The sequence below is a fragment of the Talpa europaea genome, assembly GCF_964194135.1.
Source record: "Talpa europaea genome assembly, chromosome: 11".
Lineage (NCBI taxonomy): Eukaryota > Metazoa > Chordata > Mammalia > Eulipotyphla > Talpidae > Talpa > Talpa europaea.
In genome coordinates, this window is record NC_140078.1 from 66,887,061 (window position 1) to 66,911,261 (window position 24,201).

At 44.8% G+C, this 24,201-nt stretch overlaps 1 protein-coding gene across 1 annotated transcript in view; it reads right to left on the minus strand.

Moving 5' to 3' along the window:
• The window catches only part of CACNA2D3 (calcium voltage-gated channel auxiliary subunit alpha2delta 3), a gene marked incomplete at both ends in the record, with an annotated part of 806,408 nt that overhangs the window by 166,953 nt on the left and 615,254 nt on the right, over window positions 1-24,201 (minus strand). Inside the window, 4 exons of the mRNA XM_084248330.1 lie at window positions 1,169-1,236; window positions 2,611-2,672; window positions 2,929-3,000; window positions 10,749-10,832. Of these exons, the coding sequence (XP_084104456.1) occupies window positions 1,169-1,236; window positions 2,611-2,672; window positions 2,929-3,000; window positions 10,749-10,832 (286 nt within the window). The remainder of the gene's footprint in view (window positions 1-1,168; window positions 1,237-2,610; window positions 2,673-2,928; window positions 3,001-10,748; window positions 10,833-24,201) is intronic.

Sequence of the window (24,201 nt, forward strand, 5' to 3'; positions counted from 1 at the left end):
ACAGGATCTTGCCTGAGTCACAAGGTTGCCTGTTTTCTCTTGTATGTCTCTGGAAGAGAGACCACAGGATTAGCTCTGTGGTGGGCACTCTGATTCTAGAAGCCCAGCACAATGACACCTCTACTTTCCTCTAATTCCTCAAGATCTCACAATCAATCTGAAGACAAAAACCCACACCTGTGAAATAATGCCAGGAGAGCAGTAAGCCAGAAGACTGTCTGTGGAACTCGTTATCTTAGGGACCACCAACCTCGTTTTTCCTTCCGCCTAGCATCAGAGTAAGCCACTTCTGGTGATACAACTTCTGGAAGTCCACCATCTTCATCACCACCAGCCCTCACCAATTAAAATCTGACTTGCAACTGACCTTCCTGCTCTTGACCATGCTCCCTGGGAACACCCAGAAGGAGTATTGGTCTGGTCCAGCTCCTTCTCTGAGGAGATGCAAAACCTGACACCCAGCTTGGGCAAGGGACTTACTCAAGGCCTCCGGGGCTGGGGAGCCCTGCAGAGGCCAGTTCCACTCTTCCAGTGAGTTTGTAGGTAATGCCAGTGAGCTACTGAGTTGCTGGGAGATGACAAGGACTACAGAGGTGAGACCAAAGTTGTACAGTTTAAAGAGCTATAATAACTGTTATCATTTACTGGGAGTTGACAGGGTGCCGATGACTTATGAAGTCAGACAACCTGGGAATCTCAAGGTGCTTCTCGCTCCTCTGTCCTATGCCAATCATTTACATGATCACATTTCCCTTTGGACCCAGGCTGTCGTGAAACACCAGTGAAATTTGTGGCTCAACAGTACAGAACATTAAAACTTGCATATCTCTGTTCTCACTTTCCCCTGGGGTTTGATTTTTCACACAGATTGTATTTTTCCTGGTACTGATTTTTATAGATGAGAAGAATATAATTGGTTCATGACGGGTTGCCTCAACAACTTTGTGCATTGCAGCAGAATATAAATAAGTGAAATCGTAAGGAAAAGCATCACTAGTTGGGACCATTCTGAACGTGTTGGCAAGTAAGCTGACACGGGGCTGAGTCAAATGCCCGGGGACCATGCAGGGGGTTGGACAGACAAGCAAGTTCTTCATTTAACTCAATGGCTGGTTCCAGGGATTCCTTCTCACACTAAAAGGTTGGATGGGCCAAGGCAGCCTCTTACCTTCATCAATGGTTACATTCCCTCGGAAGAAATATTTCCCATGGCCTCTGGAGAGCGCCACACCTAAACTGTGCAGAGAAACAAAGCAGACCTTGAAATCCATGGCATCGACTGGAATAGACTTGTGGGCTAACTCTTTATTTTCCATTTTCACATTTCCATTTCATATTCTGTAAACAATTTTTCCAACAGTTTACTTTCAAAACCCCACTGATTATAGCTGGTGTTGGTTTTGCTTAGGTTCAATCAGCTGCTTCAAAGTAATTTTTGATTGGAAGTGCCAGAAGCAATTGGCTGCTCTTGTGTGTTTTTAAAGGGTGTAGCAAACTGCTCGCCCTTCTAGCAAGCCTCCTCTTTGACACCCTGCTAAAGGCCATGTGCTCTGCTTGCACTACCATCTTCTTGTCCTACATTCAGCCAGAGATGGGTCTTTTCCACCTGTAGAGTTTGGGACTTGGGAAAATGAATCCCTTCTCCAGAGCAAAAGGCAATCTTTCATTCCCACTGTTCCCAAGAGTGCACTGAGGGCTTCATCCTCCCACTGGCGAGATTTAGGCATCTTTCTATTTTTGCCTAAGGTAAGAGACTGTGTTTTCACAGTCTGTTCTGAAAACACAGTCTCTTCATTTGGCAAACCTACTTAGCAGCCATGGGTTTCCTCAATTGCTCTGGTTCCAAATGAAATCCACCCATGACCCCTGGAGGCAGGTGATAACAGAGCTACAATTTATCTCTCAGATCAATCTATAGTTGGTCAGTTCTTTCACTCCTTAGCTCTATGAGGCACTAGCCCCAGTGAAATAATTTTTAACATAGGGTGTTTTTTTGTTTTATTTTTTTTGTATTTTTCATAGTAAGTTAAAAGCAGAGGGAGACATTAGAAGGCCACATACACATCTGAAAGCAGGCAAGAAGGCAAAGCCATAGTTCAGGACTGATACAAAGAGAAATAACAGGATTCAAAGGTACACAAGCACAGAGGACAGTTCAGAAAAATTAAAACGGAAGCACAACATGTATGGATGGAGATGCTACCTCCGAGTTTGAAGGATTTTTTTGGTTTTGGTTTTTGGGTTTTTTTGGTCATGGAAATAAAAGGTGAAATGGAACTCACTAGGCTGCAAGTTAGATGGTTAAGGACCCTGGTAACCCTCTGAACTCGTCTCTCCACCCTTAGTTGGAACCCCCAAAGCTTATTTGCTTGATAATGAGATGCAAAGCCATGACAAACTGTGTGAGTTCTCCTAGGTGAGCCTGAACCATCTTCCCCCTTCTGGAAAACAGAAACAAAAGCAGCCTGGGAAAAGCCTCCTCCTCACTCTTTCCAGCCTTTCGGCAGGGTGCTTGGTTATCTTCACATGATGAGCTCTGAGAGTCAGCAGGTTTTGTACAAACACAACTGATGGTCTGATGGAATGTCCATGTATTATGGTCAGCTCTACCTGAAAGGAGTACCCTTGATGTCTGTATAATAGTAGTCATTTGTCATCACCAAAACCCGTTTCTAGATTGAAAAAAAAAAGTCATAGAGAAAAGAAAACATGGTTAGTCTGCTAGGTGAAGGTTCCAGAAATAAATAAAAATAAATGGACACACTATGATCAGGTTAACAGTACTACATGAATCTTGTTTGAGATAAGTAAAGACAAGAGAAAAATGATCTCAGCGAAAGATATTTATTCCAGATAGAGCTTTCAAAGCTAATTTTTCACAGTGGTTTGTTTTAAATTAAGCGGCAAGAATGTTTGAGAAAAATGTACCCCTTTGTCCACTGTCTTCTTCACCTCCATGGAGAACTTCCCAGTCTTTCGATTCACCATGGCGTTTCTTAACTGAAATGACATAAGAAAAGGGGTGTCACTTCTTCCCTGGGTTACCGTGTCATCTGGGCACCTTGCATCCCACAGCCTGGGCACATTCAGTGCTGGCAAAAAGCTGAGGGATGACAGGCGGGTCTTTCTCCCCTCGAAGTTTGGTGCTTTTCCGGGAAGTCTGTCTGTTGTGCTCAGTCCCCTAAAACACAGCTTCTCAGGAATGAGCTTCCAGACTGTTGTGCAAGGGGAGAGAGGCTAGCAACACTGAATAAATGACTTTCAACTTCAAAGTGGGGTGCTGGTGTAACCGCCCGCGCAACAGCCATGACAGAAAACCCCCGTGCGATGTTGATGAACCCCGAGTCAGAAAAGGAACCCCCAGCAGCTTGCAACAGCACTCCAGAAGCGAGACATTTCCAAGCACTAGTTTCCTTTCCCAAGTTACAACATCGGTTTCTCACAGAGGAATCATTTTTCAAAACATAATCAAGTTAAAGATGCTCTCCTATACAGTAGTTTTTTGTTTTGTTTTGTTGGTTATTATTGTTTTTTAAAGGCCAATCATTTGGAAGACAGAGATTAACTTCTCATAACATGATTCATCTTCAAACGCTCTCTGAGAATTCCGGGCCAATGAACGGCCTCACTGATGCTGACAGGCAGTGGACAGGGCGACCTTGTGTCTGATTTTCCCAGGTCCCATCAAGGAACAGTGAGCCCCCCTCCCTTCCCCACCCCCGGCTGACCTCCTCTAATTAAGAGTGGCCCTTCCAGGAGTTCAGAGAAGGACAGCAGACGCAGTGATGAAAGATGTGCCGTTGTGGGCACCGACGGGAGATGACGGGAAGGCCATTTAATGGAGTAGGAGCAAATGCTGATTTGCCACAGCCTGTCAGGAAAGGCTTGTGTTTTTTTTTTTTTGCTTCTTTTCTTTTTCTTTTTCTTTTTTTTTTTTTTAAAAAATCCTTTCCCCTCTTTTCTCCTTTGAGGAGCTTGAATAAGATCTGGCGATAGAAAACTGCAATGCTTGCAAGCAACCTAAATTTGATTCGGGGCTGTCTAGATTTGGGTTCACATTCCCATCTTTTGTGAGAGAGAGTAAAAGCATAATTTTTAGCTGGAGGCATGTATAAAATAAAACATATATTTTACTCTAGATATTTTTTAACAACACATAATGGGCATTTCTGGAAATATTTTCCCATTTTAACTTTTGTGGTTTTGGATGGGGAGAGCTGGTCCTAATTAAGTCTACTTTCTAACTTTTAAGAACGGCTCGATTTATCTTTAACGTGGTTTTCATTTTTCCTCTTTCTGGTGCCTGCCTAAAGCCATTTGGGACCTTCCCCTCTCACATTCCCCAGGCAAGTCAGAGATTAGGTAAGTCTCTCCACGCCTGTGTGCCACCCCACCCCCAGCTCCCAGTAGCAAGAACAATGGACTTTGGGGCCTAGGACAGTCCTAGGCCAAGGTCACTGATGCTTTCTTGAGGCAAATGTTTTTGACAGTTATTCAGTCTTCCTTTTCTCTTCAACGACGTGAAATAGGTAACACTGCATGAACACCAACTCATGAGGCAGGATAGCACTGTAATTAAAGAAATGGATGTGGCCAGGACTTTATGATCTTAAACTAATCACTTGCCCCCTGTGCCTCAGTTTCCTTTTCTGAAAAGGGGGACTGATGACAGTGCCCATCTCATAGAGTTGGGGTAACGGAATACATGAGTTATAACTTAGAAGAGTACCTCGTATCTCCTAAGTGTTCCATAAATATTTGATGTCATCATCACCACCATCATCATCATTTTCATTATCATCCTCCTCACTTTCCTTTAATGTCAGATCCCTTTCAGTAGCTCAAATCAGGATTCAACCTCGAGTTCGCTTGACAGAGATGGCCATATTCTAAACCAGTTTTTGAAACTTGTTTTGACTGATTGTGAGTTGCATAAAAATTACATCTTACTATGATGATGCCCTTTGGTAGATCCTATTTTAATGGATTTTATTGCTCTTAATTGCTGTTCATGAACAAACAAAATGAATTTTGTAACCTTCCCTGACCTGACCTGACCCAATTCCCTGGTTTTTAAAAAACGGCTGCTCTTAACCACCTGTGAATGGGCACAGAGCGAAAAAGAGACAGCCCAAGGTACAGAGGGTATGCAGGATATCAAGGCTCAAGTTTAACTGATGACACAGAGCACTGTCCTGTGATCTCTCCATGGCTCAATTTCTTCATCTTTCATTGATTCCGCCAAAGGTGTTCCTGAGTGAGGACTCCCAGGCCCCAGAGAGCCTGTCAGGTGCTGTATAAACTGTGCAGACCAGATTCTTATGAAGCTCAGACAACACTTACATATACTGTTTATTGAGCTCTTCCAACACTCCAGACATGGGCTTTATAACCCTCAAAATCATCTTATAAAGTACCATTATTTTTCCTGTTTTATAAATGGGGAAACCGAGGCACAGCATTAAAAAACTTGCTCAAGGTCACATAGATCCTCTGCCCTTTAGCCCATTTTATCACCTCAGCTTCTCAAATTAGAAGAGAGCATTTAAACACATTCAAAGCATTAATATAAAAATGTATAGCACTGATATAAACATAATGTATTATTATTTCTGGATTTTTTTTTAAATCAAAGAAATCATTTAAAAAATTGACCATGTAACAGCCTGAAGTTTTCATTTCCCAGATCTCACAAATATGAAGTACTCTGGTCTGGGGCTGATGGGAGAAGGGGGTTTTCTGTCCTATTGTCAGAGTAGGGCCTGGGACTTGGGGCTTTTTCAATAGACTGCCTGGAAAGAATAGAGCATTTTGAGGCTGGAACAGTTTAGAAATATCACTTGTCCACCTGAGGAGACTGAGGCTTGAGAAAGGGAATGACTTGCCCCAAATCCTGTAATAAGTCAGTGTTACCAGCAGTTACTCAAAGCAGAGGAGAGAGTGGTGGGAGGAACCACCCTATTGCTCCCAGCCAGGGCCGGAAGGGGCCACCAACAGTGCTTCTCAGTGCTGTCCACGTACACCTTGAACTGGCCACTGCCTGGATTTTAACATTGGGCAACTGGGCAAACAATGATGGCCTGGCAGAGGACAACTTCCAACACATTTTGGTGTGTTCATATCTTAGAATATTATGTAGTCATTGAAAAATCACAGATGACTTTTTACATCTAAGTATAAGATGTTCAATTTATTTTTTCCTATCAGATATCATATATTTGCAAATACAATGATGCAATGGACATTAAAGAAGGACTTTACTTTCACCACAATGTAGTTGATAAAACAAGTTCAAATATCTTCAAGTTGAAGATGGGCATGTGGTGAAGATGAACAGGCTCCTTGGTCTCCCTGAAGGTCCCTCCTCCCCAGAAATCTGCACTTCCAAGTAAAATTGCTTCACCAGAGGCCCTGTGAATTCTTCCTCCTGTCTGCACCCTGAAGCTGAAACAGTGAACTGGCCAGACAAAGCACCCCTTTATTAACAACCACATTACAGTTGGCGGCCACACTTTCTGTTCCGCCAAGAGCCTGCAGCTAGCTCCTCCTCCCGTGTTACAGCTCACTAAGGAAGCTTCCCCCCGAGACTCATTGATCACCTTAAATTTTGTGTATAATTATATAATGATAGTTTGTCCTCCTAATGGTGGTTTGCATTATCTACATCAGAAAACAAGCCTCACCTTTCCCGGTGCACAAACAGCCTGCACTTGCAGGGCCCTAATGATATGCAATCTTGGCCAGGCCAACAATTAAAGGGGACAGAGAAGCAGTGAATAAACAAGTCTATGATTCCCAAGCAAGCATTCAACCAGAATGTGAACTATGCCTCTCTCTCTCTCTCTCTCTCTCTCTCTCTCAACTTTGGTGGGTAGTGCTTGGTGTTTTAGGGACACAGGCTTAAGCAGGAGCCACAGTGACTCTGGAGTGGGTGTAGGAAACAAATTACATGCCTGAAGTCATATGCCCCAGGAGAAGAGGTTTATAGGACTTTGGGAAGAAAGGAGTCAGAGGCAGCTTTCCATCCAGGCCATCCCAGGTAAGAAGAAAGTGAGTTCACTGAGGGCAGCAGAAAAAGGGTACAGGTCACAACAGAAGGGCTTCAGCTGGACTTGAGGCAGAATCTGATGGAATATTAGCCACCTCACCGTGTGGCAAGCATTTGATTATTGGCCATATGTGAGGCACTTTCCATCTTCTTTGCGCCCCTCAGGAGAGGATAACACCTACATTGTGGGGCACTGAGAGAGTCTTCAAAGACTTTTGGACTCAGGGGCTCTTTCTAAGACATACCAAAATGATGGAGAACTGTGGAGTCAGGTTTGGACTGTGATAGAAATTCCCTGCCTCAGTTTCCTCATCTGTAAAGTGAGGATGGCAGTAACAACTACTCTGTAGGATTGTTGTGAGAAAAATACCATCCATCCATAGAGCATTTTGTTAATGCTAATATAACTTAATGTAACTTCTATTAGCATTTTTTTTGTTTGTACAAATAATTGATTATTGTGGAAAGTTTGGGAATAAAACCACCCTTAACTCCTTCAACCCTCTCTAGGAATTGATAACCCAAGAATATACACTATTTTCCTCTAAGAGGTGATGATTAGAAGATCACCTCCTAAGAGGTGATGATTCAGGCAGTGCTGTGCGTGCCTTTTGGTCCCTTCCTGGCTCATGGGTTCTCATAGCCCTGTCCTGCTGTTGACATAATGCCTAAAGCATCCTGCAGTCAGAAGGCCCATTCATCTAAATGGTTCCTAATTTCTCTCATTTTTCTTAGTTTAATTTTAGCTAGTCTATTTTGCATGTGTTTTACTAGTACATGCAGCCTCATGTCTTTTTTTTTTTTTTTTTTGGAAACACACAGGACCTGTTATGGATATAGTCCTAAAACTCAGAAGTCTGGCTACTGAAAGATGTTCTCTCCAAAGAAGTTCTCTCCAGCAGGGCAGACGTGTGCTGCTTGTCTCAGTGACTTCTGCTTGTGCTGCATTTACTAGGTCTTGACCTAAAGGCTGCCCTCTGCTACCTTCCTGAAAACCCCACAATGGGCACATGGGCATGTGGGATCTTATGTAGACTCCTCAAAGATGCTCTGTATAGATTCCAGAATTATCCAATCAATGAGATTCAAATCCCTAGTAGAGAAAGTGATGTGAATGTTCACAATCAAAAGTATTAATTATGAAGGAATTCATTTTTTCAAAGATATCAAGGCTCCCAAGGTGGTAGGACAAAAGACCCAACTCAAAGACGCAACCAGAGACCAGTTTGTATAGAAGCAGAGCATTGCATGTGTTGGAGATGCGGGTATTCGGAAGGTGGACATCCAGAAACCAGTAACGTAAATAGGACAGAGGTGAAGAACATATGTGCAGGGCTGGGGATTTGATGTGCTGTCCCTCCGATGAGAAAAAATGAGGCAAGGGAATAAAAGGCATTTTCCAAACCATCATTAGTGAAAGGAGATATTGGCTCACTGCAGATTAACGGAGGCCCAGGTGATGATTAGAGTGAGCTGAGAAATAAATCCCTTCAAGTAACACACGAAAGAGAAGCGAGTGTCAACTCAGCATTAACTAGCCGAGGGCGTGCTTCCGGACCGTGGGACTCTGAAGTCAGAAGGGACATAATCAAGTTTGCCTTCCATATTAATTAAAGTGGAAATGATGAAGGGGTGGAGAACCATGTTGACAACAAGGTTGAACTCTTCTGGGAAAGAAAACAAAAGGGCCAGTAAAGTCAAAATAAAGTAACAGATTAAGTGAAAATTGAAGTAAAGCAAAAAACCATGGAATGCATCTCTCGAAGATTCATGAGATAATTTAGCAACTGTTAAGTCTATGGGACATTCATTAATGAGAAGGTTGCCTGAGGATTGATGGTGATGAGAATAATACTAATAAGAGCCAGCACTCACTGAATGCTCACCATATCCAAACAATGCAAGCATTTTTTATCTTTCAATAGATTAACATGATTAATATTCACAATACCCCACGAGGTTGGTACTATTAACATCACACTCACTATATTGGGGAAGAAAAAGAACAAAAAACAAAACTGAAGTGCAGAGAGGATAACTGCTTGCCTGAGAAACCACCAGTCGGCAAATAATAGAGGTGGGATCTGAATCCAGTCAGTCTGAGGGCTGAGCTGCGTGTCTCACAGCCGCATAGCCCACTTCCTGGGGTGAGCAGGTTGAAAAGGGGGCTACGTGTGTTGGCTACATCACAATGAAGAAAATTTGCTGTGAATCCTGAAGACAATGCTTAAAGAACAAGATGTAAAACACTACAGGTGATTGAACTGACACAATTTTAAGCCATTGGCATGTCAGCAAAGAGTGGGGGTAACTTTATCAAACATAAAGTTATTTGTTTGAACTTGGGTTTTATTTATTTATTCATTTTTTCTAAAGAATTATTTATTTATGTACACAAGAACTGGGGTGCAGACCAGAGGTGTAGGGGGTGAGAGGATTTACTAGAGAGAGTGGGGAGCAGAACAGGCAGATCCCCTGAAATACACTGCTCAGGGGAGCAGCGGGTGAGACAGGAGAGGTCTGCTGCACCCTGTGGATCACCTCCCTGGCCTGCTGGGGATTGAACTCATGCTGCAGTGGCTGGCAATAGCCTGATAGCACTGGTCTTTAACCCCTGTGCCACCAGGGAGGCCCTGAACTTGGGTTTTAAAAGACAGGACAGATGAAGAAGGAAATAGGTTAAATTTCTAAAACAGATATGACTTTTGTATTTTATAGGCAAGGAAGAAATGCCTAAAGAGATTTATGCTAGCTGAGACATCCAGGGAGCAGAGGATGTAAAGCAAGAAAAAGCCACAGCAAGAGGACTGTGATACGGGCCATATTTCTGGAAGCATAGAACCAGGCTGAGGATTTCAAATGGTTCCCCTCAACATCCCTTAGGAAAGTAGGACAGTGAGGGATGGAAACAATGCTGACTCAACCGAGGGACTTAAGAAAGGCCTTCAGACAAATCAGGAGGCTGCGGGCAGAGAAATGCGGACTTGGCACAAAGAAACCAGAGAAAAAGTGAAGAGGCAGGATCCAGATGGGAACACCTGGGAAGTTACGATTTAATTAAGGACAGTCCGCCTGGATTCACACAAAGGCAGCCGTGTCTAACAAATCTGATTTATTGAGGAAGTAACAAGAAGACTGACGGGGTTAAATTGTGGGCATAAGGAAAGCTTTTGATACAGTACCAAAGGCTGAATCTGTGTGGGAAATAAGCATGTGAGCTATTGCAGTGTGGCCAGAGAGGAGAAAAAGGCTGGGGCGGCACCAAGCTGGAGGAAAGTGGGTCTGCAAAGCTTGGGGCTGCTCTCTGAAGCTTGTGCTGTCCTGACAGGTAGATCTGGCTGTCCAGAGGATGGCCTGCAAGTGCTCCCGATGAGCATCAGGCAGAGTTTTCTGCTCCTGTCTGGGCTCTCAAGGGCTGAGGTGCCATCAACTGCACTGAGGAGTCTAGACTGATCTGCTGCCGCAAGGACCAGAGCCCACCAGGGGGTGGTTTCAGCAGACCTCACAGGGCACATGGGTGATGGGCTTGTCCAACCAGGGGGAGAGCTATAAGATGCCAAATGTGGTAAAGAGACCCATGGTCTCCATGTCCCCCTGGTGACCAGGTGTCCCTCTGGCGGGATTCTCAGCCTGCTCCTAGCCCAGTCTTCAGACATGGGCCCAGGGCAGCTCCCGCTTCAGCAAACAACAAATCACTTACCACATCATCTCGGTCTTCCCACTCCACCTCGGAGAGGTCAACGCTACTGTAGTTAGGTTTCCTTCTCTTCTTTCCTTCTTCATACTAGCGGGGGAGAAGGAAAGAACAAGAAAATGGTTCCATGAGATCATCCAGGACAATCCTTTATCCTCTCAAATTCTGCTTCATGATGGAGACCGTGCGTGGATGGACAGATATCGGTGAGAATTCCAGCAGGCAGGCATTCCTAGAAGTTTTAATGGTTTTAAAGTCAAGGCCAGATGCCTGCAAACATTTTCTCCGAGCTGGGAAATGTACTGTCAACTCATTGCCTGATGTGAATTTACCTAATGGACTCCTTAGTTCTCTATAGGCCAGGTGCTATGCAAATCTCGTGCCTTCCTTGCATGGTATTTGTGTAGTGGCAGAGAACCTTCTCCTCTACTCCAAAGCTCTAGAGTCTCACTGTTCCCTGACCCAGGAAAGGGTTTCTTAAACTGGTTCACCAAGAACCCAGTCATATCCCATCCTCTCTGTTTAACAGCTCTCTCCACATCACCTCCTGCTCGAACCTAGCTCGTTCTCCTTGGCTAGGAAACAAAAGCACTGAGCTCCACAGTTGGCTTCAACCTCCTGGTAACATGTTGCAGGCACAGAGCCTTTTCCTTGTTATCCCACTGGCCACCACAGAAGCGAGCAGTGCGCGGCTTCTTTACCTGGAGTAGATGTGGGCGCTGGGAATCACTGCCAGATTTAGTGGCCATTAGGGCCTCTCTCTGGAAAAGCTGATGAGTGCATTAATAACCGGGGAAGTGGTTTTAGTTTTTCCCCCTAAATCACTGGTGTTAGTCAGTCAGATAAATTGCCTACTATTTTATCTACCGGACGTTCATGTGTCTGGACTTTCATGTCTCGGGCCTTTAAATGTTGGTTGTTGGGGTGTTTATAATGTAGGAAAGTCTGCCCTCTACTGCAGGCTAAGCATATGCAACCCCCTTTAAAGTTCTAAGATATGACATGGTTAACAGGACTTTGAGAAAATATGTATGTGTGCATAGTTTTATTTTATTTTTTTCCTTTGGTCTCTATAAAACAGTTATCTTTTGATTTAACTGCTCAGACTCTGATATACTATATCGCCCTAAGTGCCATAAGACCCTAAACCGCAGGTTACCATTTTGGACCCTGTACGGCTGCTCTGGAGACAGGTGCTGAAGGCACACTGGTGATTCCCTGATCACCACCAGGGAATCAAACAGGTCTAAACAGGCTTCCCTGGAGTCCAGGGGACAGAGGCCACACAAGGCAGATCTCCATTTGTGGCAGACCAAACGGACCAAGTGATCTTCCTGCCCTCTTCTCTCCTCTTCAGCTGCTCTCAGGAACTTGCAGACACTCAGAGGCTGCTGGCCTCTCACAGGCGCTGGGCTTGACCACCTTGGTCAACAGTTTCTCTCAGGTTTCCAAATAACACTCATTCACGGTCAGTTTGACGATATCAGATCCACTCCAGATGAAGAGGAAGGGAAGTGTTTCCCCCAGAAGCTGCTCTAAATGATAGCAGATCCGCAGTTGGATGCTATTATGGAAAGTGCCTGCGTGCATGGGTGCTCCGGCCCTCAAGAGAACCAGGCTGGTGCTGAGCATGCAGCACAGGAACCAGGTCAGTGGGACTGTCACCCAGGTCTCACAGAGAGAAGGTGTAATGAGGGAGGGGTGCACAATGCTAAGACTTGGGTTGGGCCCCTGAGAAGATAGACTCAGATATTCTTGGGGACTTATTACCTGTGCCAATGTTCCCCCAAGTCCCATTTTATTTTTTTTTTTTAAGATTTATTCATTTATTTATACAAGTACTGGGTACAGTCAGAAGAGCAGGAGGGTGAGAGAATTCACCAGAGCCAGAGCAGGGAGCAGAGCAGGCAGAAGGACCGAAGTACACTGCTGAGGGGAGCAGTGGGCGGCAGGAGAGGTCTGCGCGCCATGTGGGACCCTCCGCCGGTGGCTGGGGAGCAGCCGGGGATCGAACCAGCGCTGCAGAGGCTGCAGAGGCTGCAGAGGCTGCGGGCTGCGCTCAACCGCTGCGCCACTGGGGAGGCCCCCAAGTCCCATTTTAGTAAGTATCATTGCAGGGACACTCACCCCAGAACTTTATGCAGCTTCTGACCTTAATAGGCAGAACTTTCCAAATTTCTCAGGTAACCTAATGCTAGGCCTAAACCATTTTCAGGGGGGCAGGGGAGTTCTTTCTTTAGCCACTTCAAACAGCTTCTTTATTCATTTTTCAACATACATTTATCAGACACCTTGTAAGTGCAAGCTACCAAGTCTAAAGTCAATTAAACAATACTTCATTCTTTTCCAAGTACTTGCTTGCAGTTTATTGCTCTTACTTCTGCTCCATAAGATGAATTTATTGCCCCTCATGTGCATAGGAAAATGGACCCTAAACATTTAAATAACAAAATAAATAAAATCATAGAGCCAGTGTGGGGGAGGACACCCCCACCTATTACAAATCTCCGACCAAACTTTCATATCTAAGCCTCATGCTATGCCAATCACTGTAAGGACTAAAGTGACCCCATGGTCCAGGGCACCTTCATCCTCAGGAAATGTGCCCACCTATATTGGTTAGAAAAAGAGAACACAGTGGTCCCCTCACTTACTGGGCTTGTGACCTTGAGGAAGGCACTCAGCTGCTCCAAGCTCCCTTTTCTCTGCTGCAAAATGTGAAAAATCACTGTACGTTCACAGCAAAGGTCAGTTGAGGGGATTAATTACATAAGTATGTAAAATGGTAAGCATCAGATGGCAGGTACAGAATAAGCCCTCAATATGCAGCTAGTATGACTCCTGAAAGGTGTGACCTTGGTGAAGACATAGGTTTCTCATATATAGTTGGTAATATCTCATTTCCTTGAAATGAAGGAGACCCATTCAGTAACTTTTCAGGTCACTGTGCTATAGATCATGGGCAGGCAGGAGATGTTTGTTAAAGATAATTCTTCTGGTGGTATCTCATACACACACAGTTCTGTCCTTAATACCAAGTTGGGACTCAAGATTCTCCTGGCAGAAAGATTCATGCATGTGCTAAAGAGTCAAAGTCCTTTTAGATGGCATCTGGTGAAAGTGGGACCCACAGTGATCTAAAGAATCACTATTTAACATTCCTGGATGTATTTCTTCATTAAAAGAATAATAACTCCTTGAGAAATGCATTGGATTTTTGGTATTCAAGATACTTGATGTGATCAGAAAGTGAGGCAAAGAACATTTCTCAGTGAACTGGACAATGAGCCACCACATTCCATATCACAGCATGTTCCTATAATTTAATTTTATTGAAAGAAACAATCAGGGCTGGGATCCTGCCTTGGAAACTCTGCTTACGGAATGTCCCTCTACAATGCCTGCTTTACCAGATATGTAAAACAGGTCTAAAAACTTCCCATCCGGTCTTTGTTCATGGGTGAACTCCTTTAGATCATGCAATAATATGGCAGCGTGATTGATTTGGGTGAGAAAAGGAAAAGTCAGCAGGCTGTTGCATAGATGAAACAGGTTAAGGGAGGTAATAAACTCCACATGAAGATGCTAAATCTACCCTCATCTTTTCTCCCATTAAGAAAGGTTAGAGTTCAGACCTTCATTAGGAAGACACCTGCTCACCATTCCTCACATTGCAAGATAGTCGTTTTGGTTTTCTTTCTACAGGGAAGCCCAGGGACCCCACGCTCAGCAAAGAGAGTCCTAGTGAGGGCCAGACCATCTCTAGCTCAGAGTGGGCAGATGACCTGGTCCCGTGAAGGAGGGCCCTCTCTCCAGGACAAAGAGACTGGCTCAGGATTGGGGCCATAACTCATGTCACTCAAATGAGACTCCGTCTGGATGCTTTTCCAGATTTAGCTGGAAAAGGAGGGCGCTCCATCCACTGGTGTTGCTAAGGTGGTAGCATGTGAATTTGAGCTTCTCAGGCCATCTCTCCCACTACTGCAGAGAGCCTTCCTGAGAATGAAACCAGCAGAGAGCAGAGAACAGCTATGAAAGAGGGCCTGAAAACATGCTGTGCTCACCTTCCTCAAGCTATGCCTGAGGCAATTATACTCCTGGACACTGCATGGACCAATGCCTTCCCTTCACATTATCCCCCTGCCTTTTCCAAGATTGTTTTAAAGCTGACTTGGGTTTCAGGCATAAGCAGTCAAAGCGTCCCAGTGTGTACAGATCTAGTGCTTTCATTTTTTTTTCCTTTTAAATGAACTACTTCCAACATATAGTTTGAGTGACGTGTTCACAAATGTTGGAGTTTGAATTATGATTTAGGAATATGTGCTTTGCAAAACACCTCATTGCTAATCCAGACTGATGACTGCATGCTGGTCTCCTGTACCTGCCATCCCAGCGAGGACAAACGTGAGGCCACAGTGTAAAAGAATGACAGGAAAAGAACTAAAATCTCGCATCTCAGACTCCTAGGTCAGATTTCCCCTCTCCCGTGGGATTCGGCCTGGGACAAACCCCAGGTCCCCCATCCCTCTCCCTCTTCCCCTACGTGAGGATCTCGTTACTGGGCTGAGGCATCGTATATGGCATTTGTTAGTGTATCTATAATCTGTAACTTCCTTTGAAAATGTGATTAACGAATTGCAAACGGTTTCCAAAGGTTTATAAACAGATACTTTAAGAGCCACAGGTAGGTTTGTAGTTTTTGGTGCCTGTTTTATGAAAAAAATATGTGCGGGAGAATTTAATAAGGAAAGATATTCTGTGCTATGAAATACTTTGAGGTGGAGTTTCAAATAAAGGCCAGATGTGAACACACAAACCAGCCTGTGGCCTAGGAGGATGGGACAAGGAGGGCACCCATCTGAGGAGCAAGCTGGACCCAAGCAGGGGCATGCCGCAACTGCCAGAACCTTCCAGCCATGCATAATTGTCTACACCTAAGTGCTCTTTTGTGTTGTGCTCACAGACCAACTTTGGAAACCTATGGATGGGCTGAAGTAACGGCCATGTTCACACTGGTTTGGAAAAACCCAAAACGGCTTCTCTTTTTCTGTGTTCTTTTGGAAACACAGAAGATTTCCAGAGAAAATCAGCTACATGCACCCAGGCAGCCTCTGTGAAGCATATTTTGTGTGTGCTAATGACTGATAAATTCTGTGCCATTCCAAGCTGCCAACAGGAAGGAAGGACATGGGGGTAGGAGGCCTACAAATAGGAAGGAAGAAACCTTGCCCAAAGCTAATGCCATCTGGAGAGGGGCGTGGCCAAAGCTGGGAGCCAGCCATTGTCTGGGCAGATGTTCCTCTCCTGAAGCAGCCAGACGCTCAGCTTCACCTTCCCTTCACCTTCTCTTCACCTTCACTGCCTCCTCCAAGGCCCTGCATCTCCTCTTGTCTCAGAGGTTAAAGTGGCAGTTTTGGCAGAAGGAAAGGTGGCAAGTCTGCTCCCCTCCACATGCAAGAGAGCAAGATGCTAATTGTGGGTTTACAAGGCTCCTTTCAAGTTAGACAAGAGCAGGATGCTTGATGGCCTTGGGGCAATGGGTAGACATCACAAGGTATGACCAGGAAAATCCAGGGGACCATTGACTGATGTACATTGTGTCCTGGGACTGATCACTGGAACACCATATTAATAAGATTGACGCCATGGGTGGGGGTCAGTATATCATCGGACTCACCCTCTCTAAAGCTCTATATCCATATTCAGTTTGACCTGCCCTTTTCTCTGTCAATAAAAAGGCCAGGATCTTGTTCTTGAGCCACAAAGAGCATCCTACAGCCTGCTGCATGACTCCTGTTTCTTTTCTTTATCACTGCATGTTGCCAACACAATAGCTAATACCCTCTGTGCACTTCATTCATTTCCTTCTTCCTTCATTTATTCCCTACTGCCTCATTTGTTGACCCTCACATGCAAAATACTGTTGGACACTGAATATTTATCAGGCCCCTGAGTTAGGCCCAGGTAGGCTGGGGGGAAGCGTGGAGAAACTATCAGAGAAGGATAATCTCCAGCCCTCCAGGCACAGTCACAATTCACCATCAGGCCTGTTGGGAGAGTGGCTAAAAGCCAGGGATCCAGAGTAGGCCTAAGATTCTGATCAAGTCTCCTCCTAGGGTTAGTGCAGTTTGCTGAGCCCCATGATGATCTCTATAAGAAGAAGGTACTGGCCTTCAGCTCACAGGGCAGGGGTAACAAGCAAAGGGTATATATATATAACTAGGGTTGCACCGAGAGCATGGCCTGACTTGAATTGGCTCGTGAGCATGCCCGTTTGGCCTGCTCTCATAGTTGCTCATACCTCTGCTGCTGACTTAGGAGAAGCGGCAGCCTCGCCCCACTCATACCCAGAGAGGATACTCACAGGATAGAAGGCTCTGAAGAGTACTGCTTGGTTTGGTGGCCACTTCTCAAGGTCAAACATGAGGGGCCACAAACAAGGATGTGGCCCCATGGCCTGGGAAAGGCCTATGACAAAGCAGCCATAGTCTCTTCCCCTAGAATTTGCAAGTCAAGGTCTCCAATGATCACATCACACACAAGGGGCTTCGGGGGAGGTGGCCCCAAGGTAAAGATGTTCCCCATCTTGTGTCAGCCACCCCCTCCTGACTACAGTGCAAACAGTTTGAGTGTTTGCTGGTTTTGTTCCCCCCTCATTATCCATGTAATAATGACTCATTGTAGAAAATTTGGAAAATAATAAAAAGTACCAAAAATAAAAGTAAACACTAGCAGCATGCTGGGACTGCCACCCGAATCCTGCTATCTTTCCCAAAGGGAAGGACTTTGAAGCAGTCACTGTTTTGAGTTTTCTAAGTTCATTGTTTCTCCAACAAGGAATTTATAAAATGTAGCAACCAATCTGTTCTGCTTTCCAAGTGACTGCCTTTAGCTAAAAAAAAGAAAAAAAAAAAAGCACAAATGTTTTCTGCTGGCCAGCTTCCCTCACCTTCTATCACTCTTCATGACGAGCAAGCACTGTACAGATCTTGCTTGATTCTCACAGGTATCACAACTCCAAGGGAGGGATAATGGCTCAGGAGCTGGAAAGTACAGAGCCCCAGGATGCAGCCATTGGTGACTTATGAATACACAGTGGACTCAAGAGTTGAACTCATGGCTGCCTGGTGTCTGATCCACTGCTCTTCACCACCCTCTGTCCTGCCTCCCTTGAGGAAGCCTCCTCTGTAACTCAGGCCCTCAGCCCAGAAGCCACTACTATGGGACAGCACGTAGCAGGCATATTAATGGGGACAGATCCACTTTGGAAGCCAAATTCCACCAGCCATTCATGGCTATTAACATCTGACTCATCTGGGCTGCCCTGGAACTCACCTTGCCAGCCAAGGATGTGGGAATCAGTCTTGGACTAAGGACAACTGCAGTGTGCCTCACCAGTACAGGGAGCTAGTGTCCCTCCTCAGGCCCTGGAGACAATCCTTTCTTTATACAATGCCCAAGAACCAATATCCTACCCTGGGCCTTAGAGAAGTCTGGTAGCACCTGACGATATCATTGTAGCAAGGAATTCCATCAAAACCCTGCCATCCCCTTTGGGTATGTGACCCCGCAGGAGCCCAGACTTTTCTAGATAAGATACATGATGGGATGACATTGACATTATGCCAAGAGAGGAATTCCAATGAGTCTGTATTTGGAAATGAAATTCATCAAGTTCAAGGGAAGATGAGAAGCCCAGAGACACGGAAGGAACAGGGCCACAAGGGTGTGTCAGAAAGCAGCCGGAAGGAGGGAGAGAGGCAACAGGGCATGTCCAGACGACAAGTCTTTTGCTTTTTCTAAAAGGTACTGTGCTTGTATTAATTAATGTTTTTAAGTGTCTCAGAGATGAAAAGTTGTACGTGCTCTCTTTAGTATGATTACAAAATCCTTTTGATCGCTGTAAAAATAAAACAGCTTTGGTATTTAAAAAAAAAAAAAACAACAATTAACAGGCCTCTTTGAAAACTCGAATGACCTTTATCTTAATCAGTGTCCCAAGTCATCATGAGTCACGCGCTGTGTGTGGGGAGGAGGTGGCCCAGCCTCACCACCAGGCTTTGTAGGTCAAACTCAGCTTACTGCACCGCAGATGGATTGAAATTCCCATTTTCAAAAAAACAGTCTGTCTTGTAGTACCAATCTAGTCATGAAATGACAATGTACTGAATGTTTGGGGTGGCAGCAAAGGGATAGGAAGAGGGGGCTCTGGTGGTAGGGAGCAGAGTGGAACTCCAGGCTGCTGACCCAGGGAAATGGGAGGTTCAAAGAAAAGCCCATTGCTCAGCAGAGAGGAAAGACGTGAATAGAGGTTACAGGCAAAATATGGGCCACATGGATAGTTGGGGGGGGGCAGGAGGGGCGGACTGTTTCACTGATCAATTACAACACTTAGAGACAAACCCCTCAGTAAGGTGTCCTGGGCAAATTTAGTGCAAGACAGCCCTCAGAAGGAATTTCAAGGGAGTATAGTTTAACAGTGGAGCATTTGACTACAGAAGGAATTTCGTTTCAAGTCAAGTTGCACTGGGTGCTTGAGAATAGATATGTGCATATTCCAAAGCCAATTTCACATAAAGGCTTCCCATCCACTGAGTCATTAGGAGACAGCATCGAGAGTCAAGGGAGGGCCTGCAGAGTTGGGCCTGCAGAGTTGGAGAGTACATTCTGTGACCTTAGATAAGTAACTTTATTTTTTGCATTTGCAGAACTTTATTGGCATTATTCCTTTGAGCAGTTAACTACATCGGAAGGCCCTGGGCTATTTGGAACTGGTCAGATTGAATGTGGGGTACAATTAGGTACCACAAATTGGCTTCAGTTCTGGAACTGCAAAGACAATGAATTTCCTCCTGCTCTGGTGAGATCGGAAACTGAGTCAACCAGTCCGGGGACAGAGGGGTGAAACTTCCAGTGATGCCTCAGCTAACATTCACAGCCAGTGAGCTCTCTGCTGTTCACCTGGGTCAGAAATGTGGGTGCATCACTGTCAGTCACTCACTGGGCAAGGATGCACAAGCTCTGTGATCAAGACAGAGAGACCTTTCAACCGCAAGATTTTTGAGCTAAATGACACAAAGGGCAGGAAGCTCACAATGAATTGGCAAGTGAAGTAAATAAAGAGATGCAGAAAAAAAGGGGAAAGAATCCTTCCTTCCAAGGCAGCTGCTGCCACCCTTGACTCTGGTTGATGCCTGTTAGTGTTTCAGCCTCCGATTCCTTGACCTTCTGAATGCATCTGTGAGTATGCACACGAGTGTGCAGTTTTAGTTAGGTAGATATTTCACAGGACAGCTTTATTTTGTTTCTTTTTCTGCTAAATTTTTAAAAGATATTTGTGAAAGTAAAGATGAAGGGACCCATCTTTGTGGCTAGGTCTTTCATCAAATTTCTCTGATCTTTCCAGATAGAGTACCTCTCCCTTCCTTGGTCTGCACCTCCCTGGGGACACAGGGCTTTAAAGCAAACACATATATGTGATCCTCTTTCCAACCCATCTGCCCAATGGGTTCATGACATAGCAAAATACTTAGTTTTCAATTCTACTAATATATCTAGTAAAATGTTTCTGGATGCATGCTGGTCTGACACGTCCCAAGAGACTGCTGATGTCACCCAGGATTCATAGGAAAACCAAAAGTCCACTGGGAGGCTGACTGAGTCCTCTGGGTTTTATATTTGTTTGTGATCATGGAGACGTGGGCAGGGGTTGGAACAGGCCAAAATAATTGGAAAGAGAGGCCAGTGGGCCAGCAAAGCAACTATAGCTCATCAGACAATCACTGCTATTTTTTCTAGCTTGTATTTCTTGAAATTGAATCACATTCTCTATCCTTTTGCCACCAACTTGGTTGGTGGTCACATTCCCTCTTCCTTTGATGGCATCAAGTGCCTCCTGCCTGAACTCTAACCCTGCAATCCATTCTCCAGGGCCCAGCAAGGGGGAAGTCTCCTGAAACCCAAATAAAATCATATTACTGCTTGTCCTGGAATCCTTGTGCCTGCTGATGCCTGATAGGATGATGCCAACATTCCAGAATGTCTCAAGTCACCACCACTCTGCCTCTCCTCACTGCCTCCCTCCCTCCTGCTAATCACCATACTCCCAGCTAGACTGAGCAGGCTGCTAAAAAGGCCGCTGTCATTCTTGTCTTTGAGCCTCTCTTAGTACACACCAGCCCATATGTTTCCAACACTCTTCACTCCAAATCAGAGACAAGTGGCAACCTAGGACTTGAAGCTTCTCTGTGTTGACCATTCCAAGGCCAGTGCAAGTTCTTCCCATAGCTCCCCAACTTCTGGTAGAGCTCTATTTCCACACTCATCATACTCTACTGAAAATTAGTTGCTTGCTTGCCTGTCTCCTCCACTAGGTTTCAAGCATCTTTGGGAAAGAAACTATTTCTAGTTCAGCATGGAATCTAGCCTCAGAGAGAGCCCTGCCCCATGGAGAGTATGCACTGATGAGCTTCTTGTAGATGGACCTGAGATGTGTCCTGGGGAGACACAGGAAGAGGTGACTGCTTGGTGACTGGTCATCACCAACCAGGCCCTGGAATTCCACTGATCAGAGTTTTGCTGCAGACTGGCTTTCAAAGGAATCTTCCCATTAAATATAGATGGAAGTGCCATTTGGATTTGAGCCTGATGAGCATGAGCTTCATTTAAGGGGCATCCAACCCACATTAATATCAAACCTGTTGCAGACTGGGAATCAGATCCATGCCTTTAGCCCTCTCAGTCACTCCCAAATGATCTTCCTGGAATAAAGCTTAGAAATTTACAAATTCCAAAGGAGACTTTCTGGCAATTGGAAGAATTAGAATATTTCAGTTGATTCTAATACCTGGGATAGATTTCTTAAACCCCTATCATTTCTTCATTGCGCAGTGGTAACAAAACTGTGATAGCACTCAACTTCTGAATGTTCTGATAAACCCTCCATCTGATTTTCCTCCTCTTTCATGTTTATCCTTCCCATCCCCAAGATATTAAGCTTACTTCATTGGGCAATCTCTTCTATTTAGGCTCATTTCTGCCAAGTAGGGCCCCTGTCTCAAGTTAAATTTGCCTTGGCTGGCCCTCAGCAGATGAGTCCTCAGGTTTTTTATTTAATTTGGAGAGTAAGTGTGTGTGTGTGTGTGTGTGTGCATGTGCGCACATGTGCACATGTGTGTTCCTTTTAGATGATGGTCTAGATTTGGGGCTTATGTAGTGAGGCCTCAGCTCTGCCTGGGGTAAATTCTGTGTGCCTTTTACCTATTGTTTTGCAGTCATTAAGTTCAATGGAAGAAGCCATTGTGATGATGGCAATGTCCCCTTGACTTGCTTCTCAGGCGATCTCTGCCCTTGTGGGGAGAGACAGGCATGGAAAGCGTCGGATTCTGGACATGACCCAAGAGCGAGAGCTCCAAATGGAGGCTGGCAGAGCAGCCTGTCACTTGGGATTTCTGGCCCTGCCAGTGGGTATAGGGATGCATTCAACTCCGTGACACCCTTAGCTACAAGGTAAAAAAAAAAAAAAAAACCACACCAACCTTCACAATCCTATCAGGCCACCTATCGGAGTCCCGTGGGGTCTTTGGGGCAAAGGCAGGGGTAGACCTGGTCCCAAGGAGATGGGGAAGGCTGAGAATTTGCAGCAAAAGCCCTGCCTGGTTTAGTCAAACTGTGTTTTTGCCTCAATATTCCTAGTGTATTCGTGTTTCCCTTTGCCTGCAGACATCCACAGAGAATGTAGAACTGATACCTGGGAGGTATGTTCAGAAATATATGTGCCTGTCACAGAGTTATGACAGTCCAGTGAACACACAGTGTTTGGGCTCACTCCTCAGTGAAGTTCAATGGTCAGTTGGGGGTGTGGTGGGGATTAAATTATTGTGCCAAAAAGCCCATGGTCTCAACTTTTTTATTTGCATTCTTTGGGTCTTATCATTTAGGATTATGTAAAAATGACAGCTGCTTATAATTATTTGGAGGTTTGAGCTGCAATAATTAAAAACATCTGCCTTTATCTTACCGCTACCAGACTTAACCCGCGAGGTTGGGTCTACTGAACTTCAAAGAGGGAAGCAAGAAATAAAAGAAAACTCCACACATTACTAACAAATTTCTAGTGATTCATTTAAATGTATAACCAGTTATTCCAACAGCCTTCAAACCTTTAATTATCTTTTAAATATATATAATTTGGGACTGCTAATTAGATAGCAATTTAATGCTCTCATGGGGATTCAGATGCACTGTCTTTCTAAAATGTAAACTCCAGGAGGAATAATCGCTGGCATTCAAATGATTGAATTCTTCAGTTATTCAAATGAGTGTGGGCATTTACACTGTTGGGATCATCTGAATATTCTGCTGTCAGCCCCAGCTGTAGGTTTTCCAGGGCCCTTCCATAGAGGGAGAGGAAAGATAGGTTTCTCCCTGTTGGAGCCCAGCAGTCTCCCTCTCTGGAGAGAAACAAGCTGGGGCTCCAGGGGAGCCTGACATCACTCAAGCAGCTCAGTCAAGTCTCCTCTTGGATGCAGATGGCTCTGTTTTCCTATTTTAAGGAGGATCAAACTTTCCTGGAATTTACAGTTATGAAAGCTTTAGTGCTGGCTTCCCGGGCATTCTCCATGCCGGTCTGCCTGCTATTGTCTGGGCAGTTAACATTTTAATTAATAACTCTCTCCCCCCAACAGCCTGCCCCAGATGTGGGAGGTGAGGGTTTCACTCTGCCTTGAGCTTCTACTTCCTGTGTATTTCTACCCCCGTTGAGATGGTCCCTTAAATTATATAAAGATGTGCATCACATGGAGAAAAGCAATTGATCAATTAGATGACATTGGGCAATGATAGAAGCCAGCTCTCCCATATCAGCCTCAAATAAGGCTAGGGTTTGCATTCCTGAGCCTGGGCTAGTAGCTAGCAGCTGAGGCTCATTTCCCCCACGGAGGGGGAAGGAGGTGCAGACAAATCTATAGGAATTTTTAAGAGATCATTATTCAACACATTGCATGTAATTACATTTTGATGAGCTTTTTATTGCTAATTCATCATCCAAGATGGGGCACTCTAGATATGAAATTAATCTAGTAAAACAAAGGTCAGAGTGTGTCCAGTGAAAAGAAAAGCTTTGTCCTCCTCAAATCCTTTTGCCAAACAGTAAAGCAGCATAGAATCCCACCTCGAAAACCTTAAAGTGTCTACCTTCGGATTATTAAAACATAAATCCCACAACCCCTGGTACTTCTGAGTGTCCATGTGAATTCTCCAAGCAGGCTGATGTGCTGGGAATATACATGCCAGAGCTGAGGTAGAATGGAAAATGTGCCTGGTGCCCTCATGTTACTGCCAAAGTCTATGTGGGTGAGCACAGGCCTGCATTTGAAGCTCTAGTCTAGAGCAAATCCATTTTTGCAGAGAATGATCAGTCTTCTAGTGTCTTAACTTGAGTTCTTTCTATAGCAGACCC